Below are 16,638 nucleotides of genomic sequence, written 5' to 3' on the forward strand. Positions count from 1 at the left end.
CATTCTGACTTTGTTTGACCTGCTTTCACTTGTTCACTGCTTTGCACACACATTTTTCCTTTTGTTTATGCTTCCTGTCTTGCTCAAGGCTGCCCTCATCTTGCCCATTTATACTTGTGCACTTGTATGCAGCACCCTCATTCAAAAAGCCTCTCTCATTTGTGAGTTCTCTTGATGCCTGCTATTGTGGTGCTTTCTGTTGTCGTGCTCAACTTGGATTGCTTTTGGTCTGAGAAACGGTTTCATCTCTGTCCTCGATTTTATGCGGTCAAAACACAATGCATTTAAGTTATGGCATCTTCAAATTAATTGATATTCCTCTTTGAATCGTCTTATGCATGATGAATTGCAGCCTTTTATTTTGTTGCAGAGTACCAAATTTTATGCATTACACAAATCCGACAACTGCCATTTGTTGTGACTTATAGTAGACCGTTTGCTGATGGAATTCTTTATAAATAACGTTTTGTAGTTACTTTTTAATTAGTTTGCTCAGACGCTAAGGCAATTTTACAGTCATTTTTCATTTTGGAATATTTCAGATTGAGAATAGCCACAGTTAAGCACTTGGTGACCATTGTATTTCAGTGGCAGTGTTCCATATTGTGATATCCAGGAATTAAGATGATTTGTCTCACGATTTCCATGTTAGAAAAATTAAAATTGTTCAATTGGCCTTGGTAGACTTTGATTTCCTTCTTTAGAATGTGCAATCATTGGAAGATAGATAATTCCAGTCAACTCCACCGGCCTACTATCAAATATTTATCAGACACATTTTTGTCAATTTAAAAAGTATTAAAATAAGATTCATACCTTTGCATGTATATATTTTATCCATTAACCTCAACTTCTACAGTGTTATGTTTTTTTCTATATATAATATATATTATTTATGCATATTTCCAGAGCTGGGTACAGTAACAAAGCTGACTGAGTATATCACATTTGTTCACCTTTACAGCAAACAATTGAGAATAGAGTAGAAATTCCCTCAATATGGAAGGTTTGAGTTCTTTTTACATATTCAAAAGTCAAAGAATTAATTGAATTTGTTTTTCTGATCTCTATAATGTATTAATTGGGAAGCATAAAATAAATCTTGCCATACGATATTTATCTTTTCTAGTTGTTTACAATGTGTTTATGACATCAACCATGGAGCAACAGAATGGGAAAAATTATTGATAATTAGCGTGATGCAGTGGAAAATGTCGAAACCGAGGTACGTACCATATTGGGACTGTTTGTAATTTTTAGAATTATTTAACTTTTGATCTAACCTAAAATATTTTGGTCTTTGTAGGTAATAATGGCGATGCCCTAAAAGTTTTGCATCTTTCTAAAGTAAGAAGATGACTGAAGTACAAGCAACAGTGGAATTCTCAGTGGAGTTACACAAGTTTTACAATGTGGACCTATTCCAGAGGGGGTAATTGCTCTTTAGACCATTCCTATTACCGGTTTTGTAAGTAATGAGCAGTGCAAACCGCTTGCTCTGTTAAATACTGTAGTGATTTAATTACTGTGGAAAACAAACATGCAATACATAGATGCATAATATAGTTCCGCTTTAGCCTGTTGATAGGGTGCCAAGGGCACGAGGTCTTTGCAGAGTGCTGAAATCAAATCGGAAAATTCGGACTGTAATTTTATTGTGTAAGGTAGATTTTTCCCAATAATCTGAATTTTTGAATTTTAGCAGAGAAATAATTTACTAAACTTTCCTCCGGCCATTATTTTTGTCACTGTTTTACTCCCCTTTTATTTTATTTTTAAAAAAATTTAAGAGTACCCAATTATTTTTTTCCAATTAACGGGCAATTTAGCGAGTCCAATCCACCTACCCTGCACATCTTTGGGTTGTGGGGTTGAAACCCACGCAGACACGGGGAGAATGTGCAAACTCCACACAGACAGTGACCCTGGGCCGGGATTCAAACCCAGGGCCGTAGGCAGCAGTGCTAACCACCGTGCCGCCCTACTCCCCTTTTAAATGCTCCACATAGACTGCACTTTCCAGTTGAAAATGAAATGAAAATCACTTATTGTCACAAGTAGGCTTCAAATGAAGTTATAATGAAAAGCCCCTAGTCGCCTCATTCCGGCGCCTGTTCGGGGAGGCTGGTACGGGAAGGCGTTCTCTTAAAAACCTTACCTCTGGAGCCTCCGCATACCTCGTATCAACTATTTGCTAGTCTGAAATCCTACGCTCTGTTTTGCACCCAACTTCTTTCTATTCTCTTATCTGATGCCACAAATGTTACCTGACACCTTAGTCATGAGTTTATACTGCACCTTACTGAAGGTCCTTTTGAAAATCAAAATATATTAGATCCATGTTACTCTTGTCTCCTCTTGTAGTTGCTACTTCAAGTAACTTAACATTGCTCAAATGTTATGTTACGTTTTGAAATCGGTGGTGACTGCACTTCAGTTTCTAGAGGTTTTTCTGTTGCATTTTTGAGTAAAGATTCCATAATCCTTCCTATCACCGACATTAAGCTAAAAACAGTTTAAAATATTAAAATACAACATTTAAGTATGGATCAACATTAGCTGTCCATCAGTCCTGTGGACTAGAGCTCTTCTCACGTGTGTATGTGAGTGTTGTCTCTTGCATAACTATTAATATTAATAGGCAAACCAGGGACTTTATACTTGTTTTCATGTGTTTATGAATTATCTCCCTCTTTTTATAATCAAAAATGTTTTTTTTTTACCTCTTCCAATGACTTGTTCATGAGCTTTACGAGTAAATATGAAGGCAAAGTAATTATTAAATATTTCTGCCAACTCAATACTTTATTTTATGCACATCTTTATATGTATCTATTCCTAATCTGATCATTTAAAAATTTGTGGGTCTGTAAAATACTTATATTTTGATATTCCTTGATCATTTACAGGAGTAGCTTCTTAGTTTTCATCATGGTTTTTGACATGTTCTAACCCCTTCTGACCTTTTTTGCATCCTTTCCGCTGGGCAGATCTGAGAATGGAGCACTGCTCAAAAGACCATAACTTTTACTTTTTGTCTTATAAAATTTGGAGTAACAGAGTCATAGAATCGCTAATTAGTGTTTTTTAAAAGAACTTTAGAGTACCCAATTCATTCTTTTCCAATTAAGGGGCAATTTTAGCGTGTTCAATCCACCTACCTTGCACATCTTTGGGTTGTGGGGGCGAAACCCACACAAACACGGGGAGAATGTGCAAACTCCACGCGGACAGTGACCCAGAGCCGGGATCGAACCTGGGACCTCGGTGCCGTGACACTGCAGTGCTACCACTGCGCCACCGTGCTGCCTACTAATTAGTTTTAACAACAAGGAAAAACATTTTAAAAATATTTTAGAGTACAGGCAGAGGTCGTTGTACATATTGGTACTAACGACATCGGCAGGAAGGGGCATGAGGTCCTGCAGCAGGAGTTCAGGGAGCTAGGCAGAAAGTTAAAAGACAGGACCTCAAGGGTTGTAATCTCGGGATTACTCCCTGTGCCACGTGCCAGTGAGGCTAGAAATAGGAAGATAGAGCAGCTAAACACGTGGCTAAACAGCTGGTGTAGGAGGGAGGGTTTCCGTTATCTGGACCACTGGGAGCTCTTCCGGGGCAGGTGTGACCTATATAAGAAGGACGGGTTGCATCTAAACCGGAGAGGCATAAATATCCTGGCCGCGAGGTTTGCTAGTGTCACACGGGAGGGTTTAAACTAGTATGGCAGGGGGATGGGCACGGGAGCAATAGGTCAGAAGGTGAGAGCATTGAGGGAGAACTAGGGAATAGGGACAGTGGGGCTCTGAGGCAGAGCAGACAGGGAGAAGTTGCTGAACACAGCGGGTCTGGTGGCCTGAAGTGCATATGTTTTAATGTAAGAAGTATTACGGGTAAGGCAGATGAACTTAGAGCTTGGATTAGTACTTGGAACTATGATGTTGTTGCCATTACAGAGACCTGGTTGAGGGAAGGGCAGGATTGGCAGCTAAACGTTCTAGGATTTAGATGTTTCAGGCGGGATAGAGGGGGATGTAAAAGGGAAGGCGGAGTTGCGCTACTGGTTCGGGAGAATATCACAGCTGTACTGCGGGAGGACACCTCAGAGGGCAGTGAGGCTATATGGGTAGAGATCAGGAATCAGAAGGGTGCAGTCACAATGTTGGGGGTTTACTACAGGCCTCCCAACAGCCAGCGGGAGATAGAGGAGCAGATAGGTAGACAGATTTTGGAAAAGAATATAAACAACAGGGTTGTGGTGATGGGAGACTTCAACTTCCCCAATATTGACTGGGACTCACTTAGTGCCAGGGGCTTAGACGGGGGGCGGAGTTTGTAAGGAGCATCCAGGAGGGCTTCTTAAAACAATATGTAGACAGTCCAACTAGGGAAGGGGCGGTACTGGACCTGGTATTGGGGAATGAGCCCGGCCAGGTGGTAGATGTTTCAGTAGGGGAGCATTTCGGTAACAGTGACCACAATTCAGTAAGTTTTAAAGTACTGGTGGACAAGGATAAGAGTGGTCCTAGGATGAATGTGCTAAATTGGGGGAAGGCTAATTATAACAATATTAGGCGGGAACTGAAGAACATAGATTGGGGGCGGATGTTTGATGGCAAATCAACATCTGACATGTGGGAGGCTTTCAAGTGTCAGTTGAAAGGAATTCAGGACCGGCATGTTCCTGTGAGGAAGAAGGATAAATACGGCAATTTTCGGGAACCTTGAATAACGAGAGATATTGTAGGCCTCGTCAAAAAGAAAAAGGAGGCATTTGTCGGGGCTAAAAGGCTGGGAACAGACGAAGCCTGCGTGGAATATAAGGAAAGTAGGAAGGAACTTAAGCAAGGAGTCAGGAGGGCTAGAAGGGGTCACGAAAAGTCATTGGCAAATAGGGTTAAGGAAAATCCAAAAGGTGAAGTCACACGGGATCAGGGGTGAGCTGGCAAGGTGGATACAGAACTGGCTAGGTCATAGAAGGCAGAGAGTAGCAATGGAAGGATGCTTTTCTAATTGGAGGGCTGTGACCAGTGGTGTTCCACAGGGATCAGTGCTGGGACCTTTGCTCTTTGTAGTATATATAAATGATTTGGAGGAAAATGTCACTGGTCTGATTAGTAAGTTTGCAGACGACACAAAGGTTGGTGGAATTGCGGATAGCGATGAGGACTGTCAGAGGATACAGCAGGATTTAGATTGTTTGGAGACTTGGGCGGAGAGATGGCAGATGGAGTTTAATCCGGACAAATGTGAGGTAATGCATTTTGGAAGGTCTAATGCAGGTAGGGAATATACAGTGAATGGTAGAACCCTCAAGAGTATTGAAAGTCAAAGAGATCTAGGAGTACAGGTCCACAGGTCATTGAAAGGGGCAACACAGGTGGAGAAGGTAGTCAAGAAGGCATATGGCATGCTTGCCTTCATTGGCCGGGGCATTGAGTATAAAATTGGCAAGTCAGGTTGCAGCTGTGTAGAACCTTAGTTAGGCCACACTTGGAGTATAGTGTTCAATTCTGGTCGCCACACTATCAGAAGGATGTGGAGGCTTTAGAGAGGGTGCAGAAGAGATTTACCAGAATGTTGCCTGGTATGGAGGGCATTAGCTATGAGGAGCGTTTGAATAAACTTGGTTTGTTCTCACTTGAACGAAGGAGGTTGAGGGGAGACCTGATAGAGGTCTACAAAATTATGAGGGGCATAGACAGAGTGGATAGTCAGAGGCTTTTCCCCAGGGTAGAGGGGTCAATTACTAGGGGGCATAGGTTTAAGGTGAGAGGGGCAAGGTTTAGAGTAGATGTACGAGGCAAGTTTTTTACGCAGAGGGTAGTGGGTGACTGGAACTCACTACCGGAGGAGGTGGTGGAAGCAGGGACGATAGTGACATTTAAGGGGCATCTTGACAAATACATGAATAGGATGGGAATAGAGGGATACGGACCCAGGAAGTGTAGAAGATTGTAGTTTAGTCGGGCAGCATGGTCGGCATGGGCTTGGAGGGCCGAAGGGCCTGTTCCTGTGCTGTACATTTCTTTGTTCTTTGTACCCAATTCATTTTTTCCAATTAAGAGACAATTTAGCGTGGCCAGTTCACCTACCCTGCGCATCTTTTGGGTTGTGGGGGAGAAACCCATGCAAACACAGGGAGAATGTGCAAACTCCACATGGACAGTGACCCAGAGCCGGGATCGAACCTGGGACCTCGGCGCCATGAGGCAGCAGCACTAACCACTGCACCACCGTGCTGCCCTGAAAAACATTTATTAAACATGAAAAGTTAGATTATTACATAATACTCCTTTAACCCCTCTCTTTAGCTAACAAATACACAGACATTTTAAGATTAACATAGATTACAAAGAACATCTTAAACTACAATAGTCCCATTATCACAAAATCTCCTTTAAGCACGCAGATTGGCTGTGGTCAAATCACACACCTGCTGTGAACCCAACTTCGTGTCTGTGGTTTTTACCTCCGAATATCCTCAGATGATTGTTCCGAGACTCCCCAAAACACGTTTTAAAATCTTCTCTCATAATAATACTTTTCCTTAGCAGTTTGCATTCCAAAATCAGTTCAGATTTTACAAATTACTCTTCCCAAGCTTTGCTCCAATTTTAACAGCGAATCCAGTCAAGGATTTTATACCACCCCCTTTTTGCTTTGTCTTAACTGCTTTTATACAAACTTTGAGATTCAACTCCTAATTTCCATAGTTATTTCAACTCCTGTTCCACAGGCTGTAGTAAAATCTCTCAAACCTGAGAATCACGTCAGATATCTTTCTGGTGTCTCAGCCTTCTTGGCTCGTTCTGACTTTACTAAACAGTGCACTGTTATAATACCTCTAACCTCAGACTTCTTGGAAACGTCACTTAATTTCTCTAGTTTCTTTCACCAACTGTCCTTCACTTGTTTTCTTAACCATTACTCCATGGTGTGGTATTTCTTCTAGAAAAGCTGAGAGATGTTCCTTCTCTAGCCTCCTAAACCAACTGCTTCTAGCAGAGCTGTCTTCTCTCTCACTATCTATCTTCAACTGCAATCAAATTAGCTAAACTAAATCTTGAAAGTTCCTATTTTACAAGGTACCAGTTACTAAGCAACACCCACACGCTTATGTCTTTTATTTATCATTCACACCGTATCCCTCTCCTTTGTCTTTTTCAAATGTTTGTGAAACCTCCTTTCTATTAACTCCTTTTGTCTGCACTGGTTCATGTCCCATCACTCAATTCAACAGTAATTCTAGTCTAGGCAGGTTTCTTGCTGACTGGGTGAGAAAAGAGCCCTGGAAATGCTTTTTAAAGAAAACTCCATTCCGTTTGGCAAATTTGTTTATCTTTCCTTTCCTGATAAAATGGACGGGTATAAAATGAGATCCCTTTACTGAGTAATATCAGGAAGACCTTAAGTTTCCTTTCTTGATTTACATTTTTCAACTTAATAAAATTCCGTGACATTTAAAATAATTGGTACGTTGCAAATCAGCAACACTTGAGTATAGCTCTCCCCATCATTTTAGACCCAGGCCCGGGGAATTTTATTAAGTCGGAAAAGTATGCTGATTGATTAATTTACTGATTTACTAATTTAACCCCTGCAAACCTTCCAGTAATGGTCTAAATGGGTGTGATAATGCATGTGACATTAACTTTATATACAAACATGTCATTATTTTTATTGAGGGGCAGAGCTGTAGAATCACATTTCAGAACATTTGGACCGAGTGTTTCCTGTTACATGTGAAATTGTTTATTTCCTGTATCCAGATAAATGTATTGTTTTATTTGACACCAATTGGAAAACTGGCACAACGTTCAGAACTGACAGTGGGCTTGCATTTTGTTTTGGAAAAGCACACAGTCAACGAGTATTTAGATGCATTGTGCATTTTTGTATCTTTTAAATTCCCAACAAATAGGTGATTGCACAAGATCTGTAGGAATAGCAGCAACTGATGAAGGTGCTGCGCTCTGAAAGCTAGTGATTCCAAATAAACCTGTTGGACTTTAACCTGGTGTTGTAAGACTTCTTACGATGAATACAAACTTTGTGTTCATTCCTTAATATATTTCAAAAAACAATTTATGGTATAACCACGAGCTGTGCTGGTTGTGTTCATGATTGAGAAATAATTAGTAATAGATGTGATCTCAAGCATGTAGCACGTGGTCTCAAGACTACGGTTCACAGACGCATGCATTTGTATTTTAACCTCTTTGGGCATTTATTGGTCAGATGAAAATCAGAGTGTGCAAGTGTTTTACTTGATGCTTATTGGTTATCTGATAAATGATACAAATGGTGAAATACTCCAGACTTTAGTGGCATCGAAATACCAACAAAGTTGCATAGAAAGTGGGCCTCAAGCAATTGGAATGCCTCTCCATGCCACCAGAAGGCAAATTTAACTACAGTCTTCAAAACAGGGAGCGCAGAGATGAACCATCAAGTTATGAACTTTTAGCTTTACTGCTAGAGTATTATATTGTCCCTCATAACAGTTTCTCCAGCAGTACAAGTACATGGGGAGTGATTTTGGGGACATGTGCCGATCAGGAGCTATCAGCAGACTTTAGAAGTTGAAAGTCATGACACTAGGATGCAAAAATGCATGACTGTTTAATTTGTGGATTTTGTGGTGAAAAACATGCAACTGTTTTTCAATTCATAGAATAGAGTCCCTAAAGTGCAGAAGAAGACCATTCAGCCCATTGTGTCTGCACCGACTCTGAAAGAGAACCCCACCGAGGCCCAATCCTCCACCATATCCCCATAACCCCATCAAGTGGCAATTTAGCATGGACAATGCACCTAACCTGCACTTCTTTGGACTGTGGGAGGAACACCCGGAGAAAATGCACGCAGACAAGGCAAGAATGTGCAATCTCCACACTGGCGGACACCCAAAGTTGGAATCGAACCCGGGTCCCTGGCAGCAGTGCTGCCGAGCCGGCCGTAATTCAGTGGATGTGGCATTTTGTAATTGCCAATTTTGGCCCAGTGCAGACTTCTATTTACTAACGTGCTGTGAATTCATGTGTGTAAAATAAGCTCAAATTGTTGTGTCCTGTGGGAGAAAATGTGGAAATCTCAGGATTGGGTTTTGAAAATCTTAATAGAGGTGAAAATATTGGTTGTGAGATGGTGCTTGCTTTGTTAAGTGACCAGAAACAAGAAACGACCTGTTGGGTTGGAGGTGCATGGATTGCAGACCTTTGTATTAGTGTTACTACGACAGATCTTTTAAATTGAACAACATGGATTGTGAGGTTGTACAATGCAGATATTTAAAATGATTGCATGGTATAGTTTGGATAGAAACAACTATTTTTGGAATAGTGCCTTGGAAACAAGATTGCATCTGCAATTTTGAACAGACAACAGAAGAAACTTCTTTATAGAGGAAGTTGTGAAGCTTTCAGAATTAATTTCCAGCATTAGTAGTTGAAGTTGAAACTATATAAACACTGAAGATTAGATTAGATCAGTGGATAAAAGAAAATGTTGATAAAGAGAAACTTTAAAAAAAATGTTTTTATTGGTGTTTTTCAATTTTGCAGTGATACTTTTAACGGATGATATGTCTGGTATTTATATGTTGTACAGTTTCTTATTTACATACATATTTCTTTATATACTCAATGTACTCAAAACCCTTCGCAACGAAAGCCAACTTACCATTAGCCTTCTTTACCGCCTGCTGCACCTGCATGCTTCCCATCAGCGACTGGTGCAGGACACCCAGGTCCCACTGCACACTCCGCTCTCCCAATTTACATCATTCAGGTAGTAATCTTCCTTCCTGTTTTTGCTTCCAAAGTGAATAACCTCACATTAAATTATACTGCATCTGCCATTGATTTTCCCACTCACCCAACCTGTCCAGATCATGCTGAAGGATCTCTGCATTCTCGTCACAGTTCACCCTCTCACCAAACTTGGTATCATCTGCAAACTTTGAGATGTTACATTGTGTTCCCTCGTCCAAATCATTAATGTATATTGTGAATAGTTGTGGTCCCAGCACAGAAGTGGTTAGCATTATGGCTTCACAGCGCAACGGTCCCAGGTTTGTTTCTGGCTTGGGTCACTGTCTGTGCGAATTCTGCACATTCTCCCCCTGTCTGCGTGGGTTCCCTCCGGCTGCTCCGGTTTCCTCCCACAAGTCCAGAAAGACGTGCTATTAGGTAATTTGAACATTCTGAATCCCTCCCTCTGTGTACCTGAACAGGCGCTGGAATGTGGCGACTAGGGGCTTTTCACAATAACTTCATTGCAGTGTTAATTTTTTTTTTATTTCCTGAGGCACCCCACTAGTTACTGCCTGCCAATTTGAAAAGGACCTGTTATTCCTGATCTTTGTTTCCTTTCTGCCAACCAGTTTTCTATCCATCTCAAGACACTTCCCCCATTCCCATGTGCTTTATTCTTGCATGATAATCTCTTATTCAGGACTTTGTGAAACACTGTCTGAAAGTCTAAATATATAAAGAATTTTCCCCACTACCGACATTAGGCTTACTGGTCTATAATTCCCTGCTTCCTCTCTACCTCCCTTTTTGAATAATGGAGTGACATTAGCTACCCTCCAATCTTCAGGGACTGCTCCAGAGTCTATAGAATCAAGCCCTGGGGATTTATCAGACTTCAATCCCATCAATTTCCCCAGCGCCATTTCTCTACTAATATTAATCTCTCTCAATTCTTCCTCCCCTCTAAATCTTGCATTGTCCAACATTTCTGGTATCTGATTTATATCCTCTTGTGAAGACAGAACCAAAGTATCTGTTCAGTTGCTCAGCCATTTCTTTGTCCCCTATTATACATTCCCCCATTTCTATCTGTAGGGGATCTACATTCGTCTTCACCAATCTCTTTCTCTTCACGTACTTATAAAAACTCTTTGTCAGTCTTTATGTTCCCTGCAAGCTTACTTTCGTACTGTATTTCCCCCTTCTTAATCAAGCCCTTGGCCCTTTCTTGCCACTTCTAATCTGCTCCCAATCCTCAGACTTATTGTTTATCTTGGCCAATCGGTATGCTTCTTCCTTGGATCGGATACTATCATTAATGTCCATTGTAATGGGTTGGCCCTCTTACCCATTTTGCTTTTGTGTCCGACAGGAATAAACAGTTGTTGCCGTTCCTCCATGCGTTCCTTCAATGTTTGCCATTGCCTATCCACTGTCATCCCTTTAAGTAACTCTCCCCAATCTATCAAGGCCAATTTACATCTCAATCTTCATAGTTTCCTTTATTAAGATTCAGCACCCTAGTCTCCGAATTAACTACTTCACTCTCCATCTCGATAAATTCTATCATGTTATGGTCGCCAATCCCCAAAGGGTCTCGCACAGCTAGATTGATAACTATTCCCTTCTCATTACACAGTTTCCAGTCTAAGATGGCCTGCTCTCCAATTGACTCTTCCACATATGAGCCAAGAAAACCATCCTATACACAATCCCAGAATTCCTCCTCTATGTTACTGTGGCTAATTTGATTTGCCCAATCTATGTGCAGATTAAAATCACCCATGATCACAGATATTCCCTTATCACATGCATCTCTAATTTCCTATTTAATACCATTCCCAACATCTCCACTGCAGTTTGGGAGTCTATATATGATGCCCATTAGTGATTTTTGCCCCATGGTATTTCTCAACTCTACCCATACAGACTCCACGTTGTCAGAGCTAATATATTTTCTCACTTTGTGTTAATTTCCTCCTTAACCAGCAATGCCACTCCACCATGTTTGCCTGTCCTTCCTAAATACTGAATACCCTGGGACATTCAGTTGCTATCCTGGTCACCCTGCAGCCATGTCTCTGTAATCCCAATTATATTGTACCTGTTTAAATCTATCTGTGTGATTAGTTTATTGCAAATGCTCCCCGTATTAAGGAACAATGCCTTTAAGCTTGTCTTTTAAACATTGTTTGTTTTGCTCCAAATATTTTTCCGCTATAGCCCTGTTTGAATTTTGTCCTTGGTTTCTCTGCATATTACTTTTCTTATTTTTGTTTCTAACCTTTCGTTTTTGTCCTTGTACTTTTTCTCTCCCCGCCAGCATTGCCATGGTTGTGGCTGTGGAGTACAGGCAATCCACTTCCAATATTTAGTCGACCAGCTGTTGCATATCAGCCCTTACCTTCCTGCCTCTAAGAGCCCTGTAAGCAATTATTTCCCCCTGATCACCATTCAATGCCTCCCAGAATGTGGAGGGTGAGACCTCACCATTTTGGGTGCAGTTACATACCATTGACGGCTTGTGATATTTGTTTGCAGAACGCCTTGTCAGAGAGGAGGGATGTTTCCAGCCTCCTTGGGGGGTGCTGGGCCCGGTCCATCTCCAACCTCACATCCATGTAACATGGAGTTTAGACCGAGATTACTATTGCAGAATATTCCGCCCTTCCGAATTCTTTCTGTGTACCCGAACAGGTGCCGTATTGTGGCAATTAGGGGGTTTTCACAGTAACTTAATTGCAGTGTTAATGTAAGCCGACTTGTGACAATAAAAATTATTATTATTACTATCCCTGCAAGCACTGTCTTTCCCACTATAACAAAGTCTATGTAGGAGTAGGATTTGCAGATGTGGGAGAAGAAGGAGAATTCCCAGGTGGTTGAACCTCCATGGCTCTCTTCCCCCCCCCCCCCCCCCCCCCCAAACCACACCCAACCTAATTCTCTTGCCATCCCTTATTTGGCTCCCATTCTGGGGCACGATTTGCCTGTTTTTTGGTTCTGCCATGATGAGTTGGTGGGAGTCTATTTCTGGGATTTCAGCCATAGTTTATTTAACGAATTAGGCGTTGTCCTGGTTTGGGGCGCAAAATTTAAAAACACCACATTCCAGGATCTCGCTAACCATCCCCCTGCTCGCTCGTGTGGCGCTCCACTCCCCCTCCCCCAGGAATACTTTTCCTTCTGTTTCCTACCCGTCTTATTTCTCTCCCCTTCACGTCCACCAATATACTTACCCTTTTCCCCCTTTGTTCGTGTGGGTCCACCATGGTTTCCCTCACTACTTCTTTCCGACTCCGTTCTTTTGAACAAACTCATTTGTTGCCTCTGGCGTTTTGAAACAAAGTTCTTTCTTGTTAAATGTGACTGTTAACTCTGTTAACTGTTAGCAGGTACTCTTAATCAGTGTGGTTTTGACTCCATTAAATTCTGACCAGCGCTTGGCCAGGTCGGCTCCAAGTTCCTGGTATATGTGGATTGTGTGTCCTTCCCACTTAGACCATTAGACAAGCAGATCCTTCCTTAGATATGGGGCCCAAAACTGCTCAGAATACTCAAAATGGGGTCTGACCAGAGCCGTATATAGCCTCTGAAGTAATCTCTGGTCTTGTATTCTAGCCCTGGCGACATGAATGCTAACATTGCATTTGCCTTCCTAACTGCCAACTGAACCTGCACGTTTACCTTAATAGAATCGTGAACAAGAACTCCCAAGTTCCTTTGTGCTTCTGATTTCCTAAGCATTTCCCCATTTAGGAAATAGTCTATGCCTCCATTTCTCCTTCCAAAGTGCATAACCGCACACTTTCCCACATTGTATTCCATCTGCCACTTCTTTGCCCGCTCTCCTAGCCTGTCCAAGACCTTCTACAGCCCGCCTGCTTTCTCAATACTACCTGTCCCTCTACAGATCTTTGTATCATCTGCAAGCTTAGCAACAGTGCCTTCAGTTCTTTCCTCCAGATTCTTAATGTATATTGTGAAAAGTTGTGGTCCCAGCACCGACCCCTGAGGTACACCACTAGTCACCGGCTTCTATCCTGAAAAAGACTCCTTTATCCCACTCTCTGCCTTCTGCCAGTCAGACAATCCTCTATCCATGCCAGGAACCTACCCGTAACACCATGGGCACTTAACTTATTTAACAGTCTCCAATGCGGCACCTTGTCAAAGGCCATCTAGAAATCTAAATAAATCACGTCCACTGGTTCTCCTTTGTCTAACTTCCTTGTTACTTCCTCAAAGAACTCCAACAGATTTGTCAGACATGACCTCCCCTTGACAAAGCCATGCTGACTCAGTCCTATTTTATCATCCATTTCCAAGTACTCCGCGATCTCATCTTTAAAAATGGGCTCTAAAATCTTACCAATGACCGAAGTCAGGCTAACCGGCCTATAATTTCCCGTCTTCTACCTCCCTCCCTTCTTAAACAGTGATGTTACATTAACCACTTTCCAGTCCTCTGGGGCCCTTCCGGCCTCCAGTGATTCCTGAAAGATCATCACCAATGCCTCCACAATATCCTGAGCGATTTCATTTAGTACCCTGGGGTACTAGTCCATCCGGTCCAGGTGATTTATCCACCTTCAGACCTTTCAGTTTCCCCAGAACCTTCTCCTTAGGGTATGGTACAGCAGAAATGGACCAGTATATTTTTAAAAGCAAAATAATGTTTATTCTATGAACTCAAGTTAACCTTTCTAAAACAAACAGTGAACATCTTAGCAACCAGTAAATCAAATACACCCCCAAAGAATACAATACTAAGTAACCTGGATGCTGTCTTTTTACACCCAGAAGACCTAACAAACCTTTAAACCCTGGTGAGTCTGAGAGCGCTGGTGACAGCACTGCGGCCGCTCCCGTCGACAAGGTACACCACGAGTCCGGTGGTGGCGGCGACTTTGAACATTTGGGGGTAGTGGAGACGCCACAGGGGTGAGGTATAGGCTTTGGTTTGGTCCCCGATCCGAGAGAACCATCGGTTCGTCCCGGGGAGAATGAATGGAGGGTTCCTGAGCTGGCACAGGGCAGGAATTAGAAGGATGGGGGACCTGTTTATAGATGGGACGTTCGCAAGCCTTGGGGCGCTGGAGGAAAAATTTGGGCTTCCCCCCGGAAATGCCTTCAGGTGCATGCAGGTAAGGGCGTTTGTAAGACGACAGGTGAGGGAGTTCCTGCTGCTTCCAGCACGTAGGATCCAGGATAGGGTACTCTCGGGGGTGTGGGTTGGAGAAGGCAAGGTCCCGGCGATCTACCAGGAGATGCAGGAGGAGGAGGAGACCTCAGTGGAGGACCTATGGGGTAAATGTGAGGAGGAGCTTGGGGAGGAGATCGACGAGGGTACGTGGGCGGACGCCCAGGGTAGGGTTAATCCTTCCTCCTCTTGCGCCAGGCTTAGCCTGATACAATTTAAGGTTCTTCACAGAGCGCATATGACAGGGGTGAGGCTGAGCAGGTTCTTTGGGGTGGAAGGCAGGTGCGTGAGGTGCTCGGGGAGCCCAGCAAATCATGCCCCTATGTTCTGGGCGTGCCCGCGCTGGCTGGGATCTGGAGGGGTGATGCGAGGACAGTGTCTAAGGTGGTGAACACCCGGGTTAAGCCGAGCTGGGGGTTAGCACTATTTGGGGTATCGGACAAGCTGGGAGTGCAGGAGGCGAAAGAGGCTGGTATTCTGGCCTTTGCGTTCCTGGTAGCCCGGCGGAGGGTCTTTGCACGGGCTCTTCAGGCGGTGGCAACCGTTCCTAGACTTTCAAGCGGAGCGTTAGGAGATGGTCAGCAGTAGCAGCAACCCGGGGGTGGGGTGGGTTGGGGGGGTGGGGAGTGGTGTACTTTATGTTTACTACTGTGTTTATTATTGCTTAATGGGGGGCTTGTATATTGGGGGAATTTGTGGTGTAGTTGTAAGAGGTTTATTTATGTGTTCTTTGTTTTTTTTTCTGTAAGGGGGGTGTTTGTTGAAAATATGTAAAAATTTGAATAAAAATATTCCAAAAAAAAAAGAATTTAAGTAACTCCTCCACAATCTTTTTAGCTGTAATATTACATACTGGAATGGCCTCTGGAAACCTAGTAGACACATCCATTATAGTCAAAAGATATTTTTGTGAGGGCCACGAAGAATCCAGCACGAGTTTTAAGGATACAAAGTAATAACATTTATTTACAATAACATATACATATAACAGCAGCAGCAACTTCCCTTGCTGCACACTCCTTCCTGCTGTTTCCAAACTGGCCAGCTTTATTTATACTTGGAGTTTACTAATGGTTTCTCCGCCCCCCTCATTGGGGAAGCTCATACTCCCACAGGATTGTGGGATTGTCATTAGTCCCCAGCCAATGGTAAGTAGGCAGGTTATAACATCCCGCCCCCCCCCAAAGTCCAAGGAATCCACCGAAGACCCTGGCGAAGGACGGCGTCGGACTCGTTTTGCCGCAGGCTGGACACCATTTGCACGCGGCGCTGGATCAGGCGGCGTGTAACGAGACGGAGACCAGCGCTTCCGTGATGAACGGCGCAACGGTTGTACATCCACGGCCCGTGGACCCGAGGATTCCCCCTCTGATGCATCCATCTCGGAGTCAGAGTCTGCTGCCTCCGTCATGTCAGCGTCTCTATCTCCATTCGGTTCTGTAACGACCTGCGCAGGCTTCGAGTGAGGCACCAGTAGAAGATTGTGAGGATTACCTTCCCTTGTCTCTGCGGCTGTAGAAATGAGCTCCGGGGGCGGGGAATCTTTTGAGGGGATAGTCTTCTGGGCCGAACGTGGTCTACATGTTTGCGCTGGAGATGACCCTGGGCTTTCACCTGGTAAGATATAGGGCCCGCTTGGCAAAAGATTACACCAGGAACCCACTGGGCACCACCAGCAAA

The 16,638-nt window shown here is 43.1% G+C and overlaps 1 protein-coding gene across 7 annotated transcripts in view; it reads left to right on the top strand.

Annotated features, from left to right (window-relative positions):
• fam135a (family with sequence similarity 135 member A) overlaps positions 1-16,638 on the top strand; it is a 291,962-nt gene that overhangs the window by 33,240 nt on the left and 242,084 nt on the right. For 4 of the 7 annotated variants that reach the window (XR_011940623.1, XR_011940624.1, XM_072498374.1 and 1 more), the window contains exons 2-3: positions 1,130-1,225; positions 1,307-1,432. The exons of 2 other annotated variants lie outside the window; for them this stretch is intronic. Coding sequence is in view for 3 of the 5 variants with exons in the window: in XM_072498374.1 (XP_072354475.1) it covers positions 1,356-1,432 (77 nt within the window). In the remaining 2 variants the exon portion in view is untranslated. The remainder of the gene's footprint in view (positions 1-1,129; positions 1,226-1,306; positions 1,433-16,638) is intronic. One more of the 7 variants, XM_072498375.1, reaches the window with a different exon arrangement.

Source organism: Scyliorhinus torazame, chromosome 4 (assembly GCF_047496885.1).
Source record: "Scyliorhinus torazame isolate Kashiwa2021f chromosome 4, sScyTor2.1, whole genome shotgun sequence".
NCBI lineage: Eukaryota > Metazoa > Chordata > Chondrichthyes > Carcharhiniformes > Scyliorhinidae > Scyliorhinus > Scyliorhinus torazame.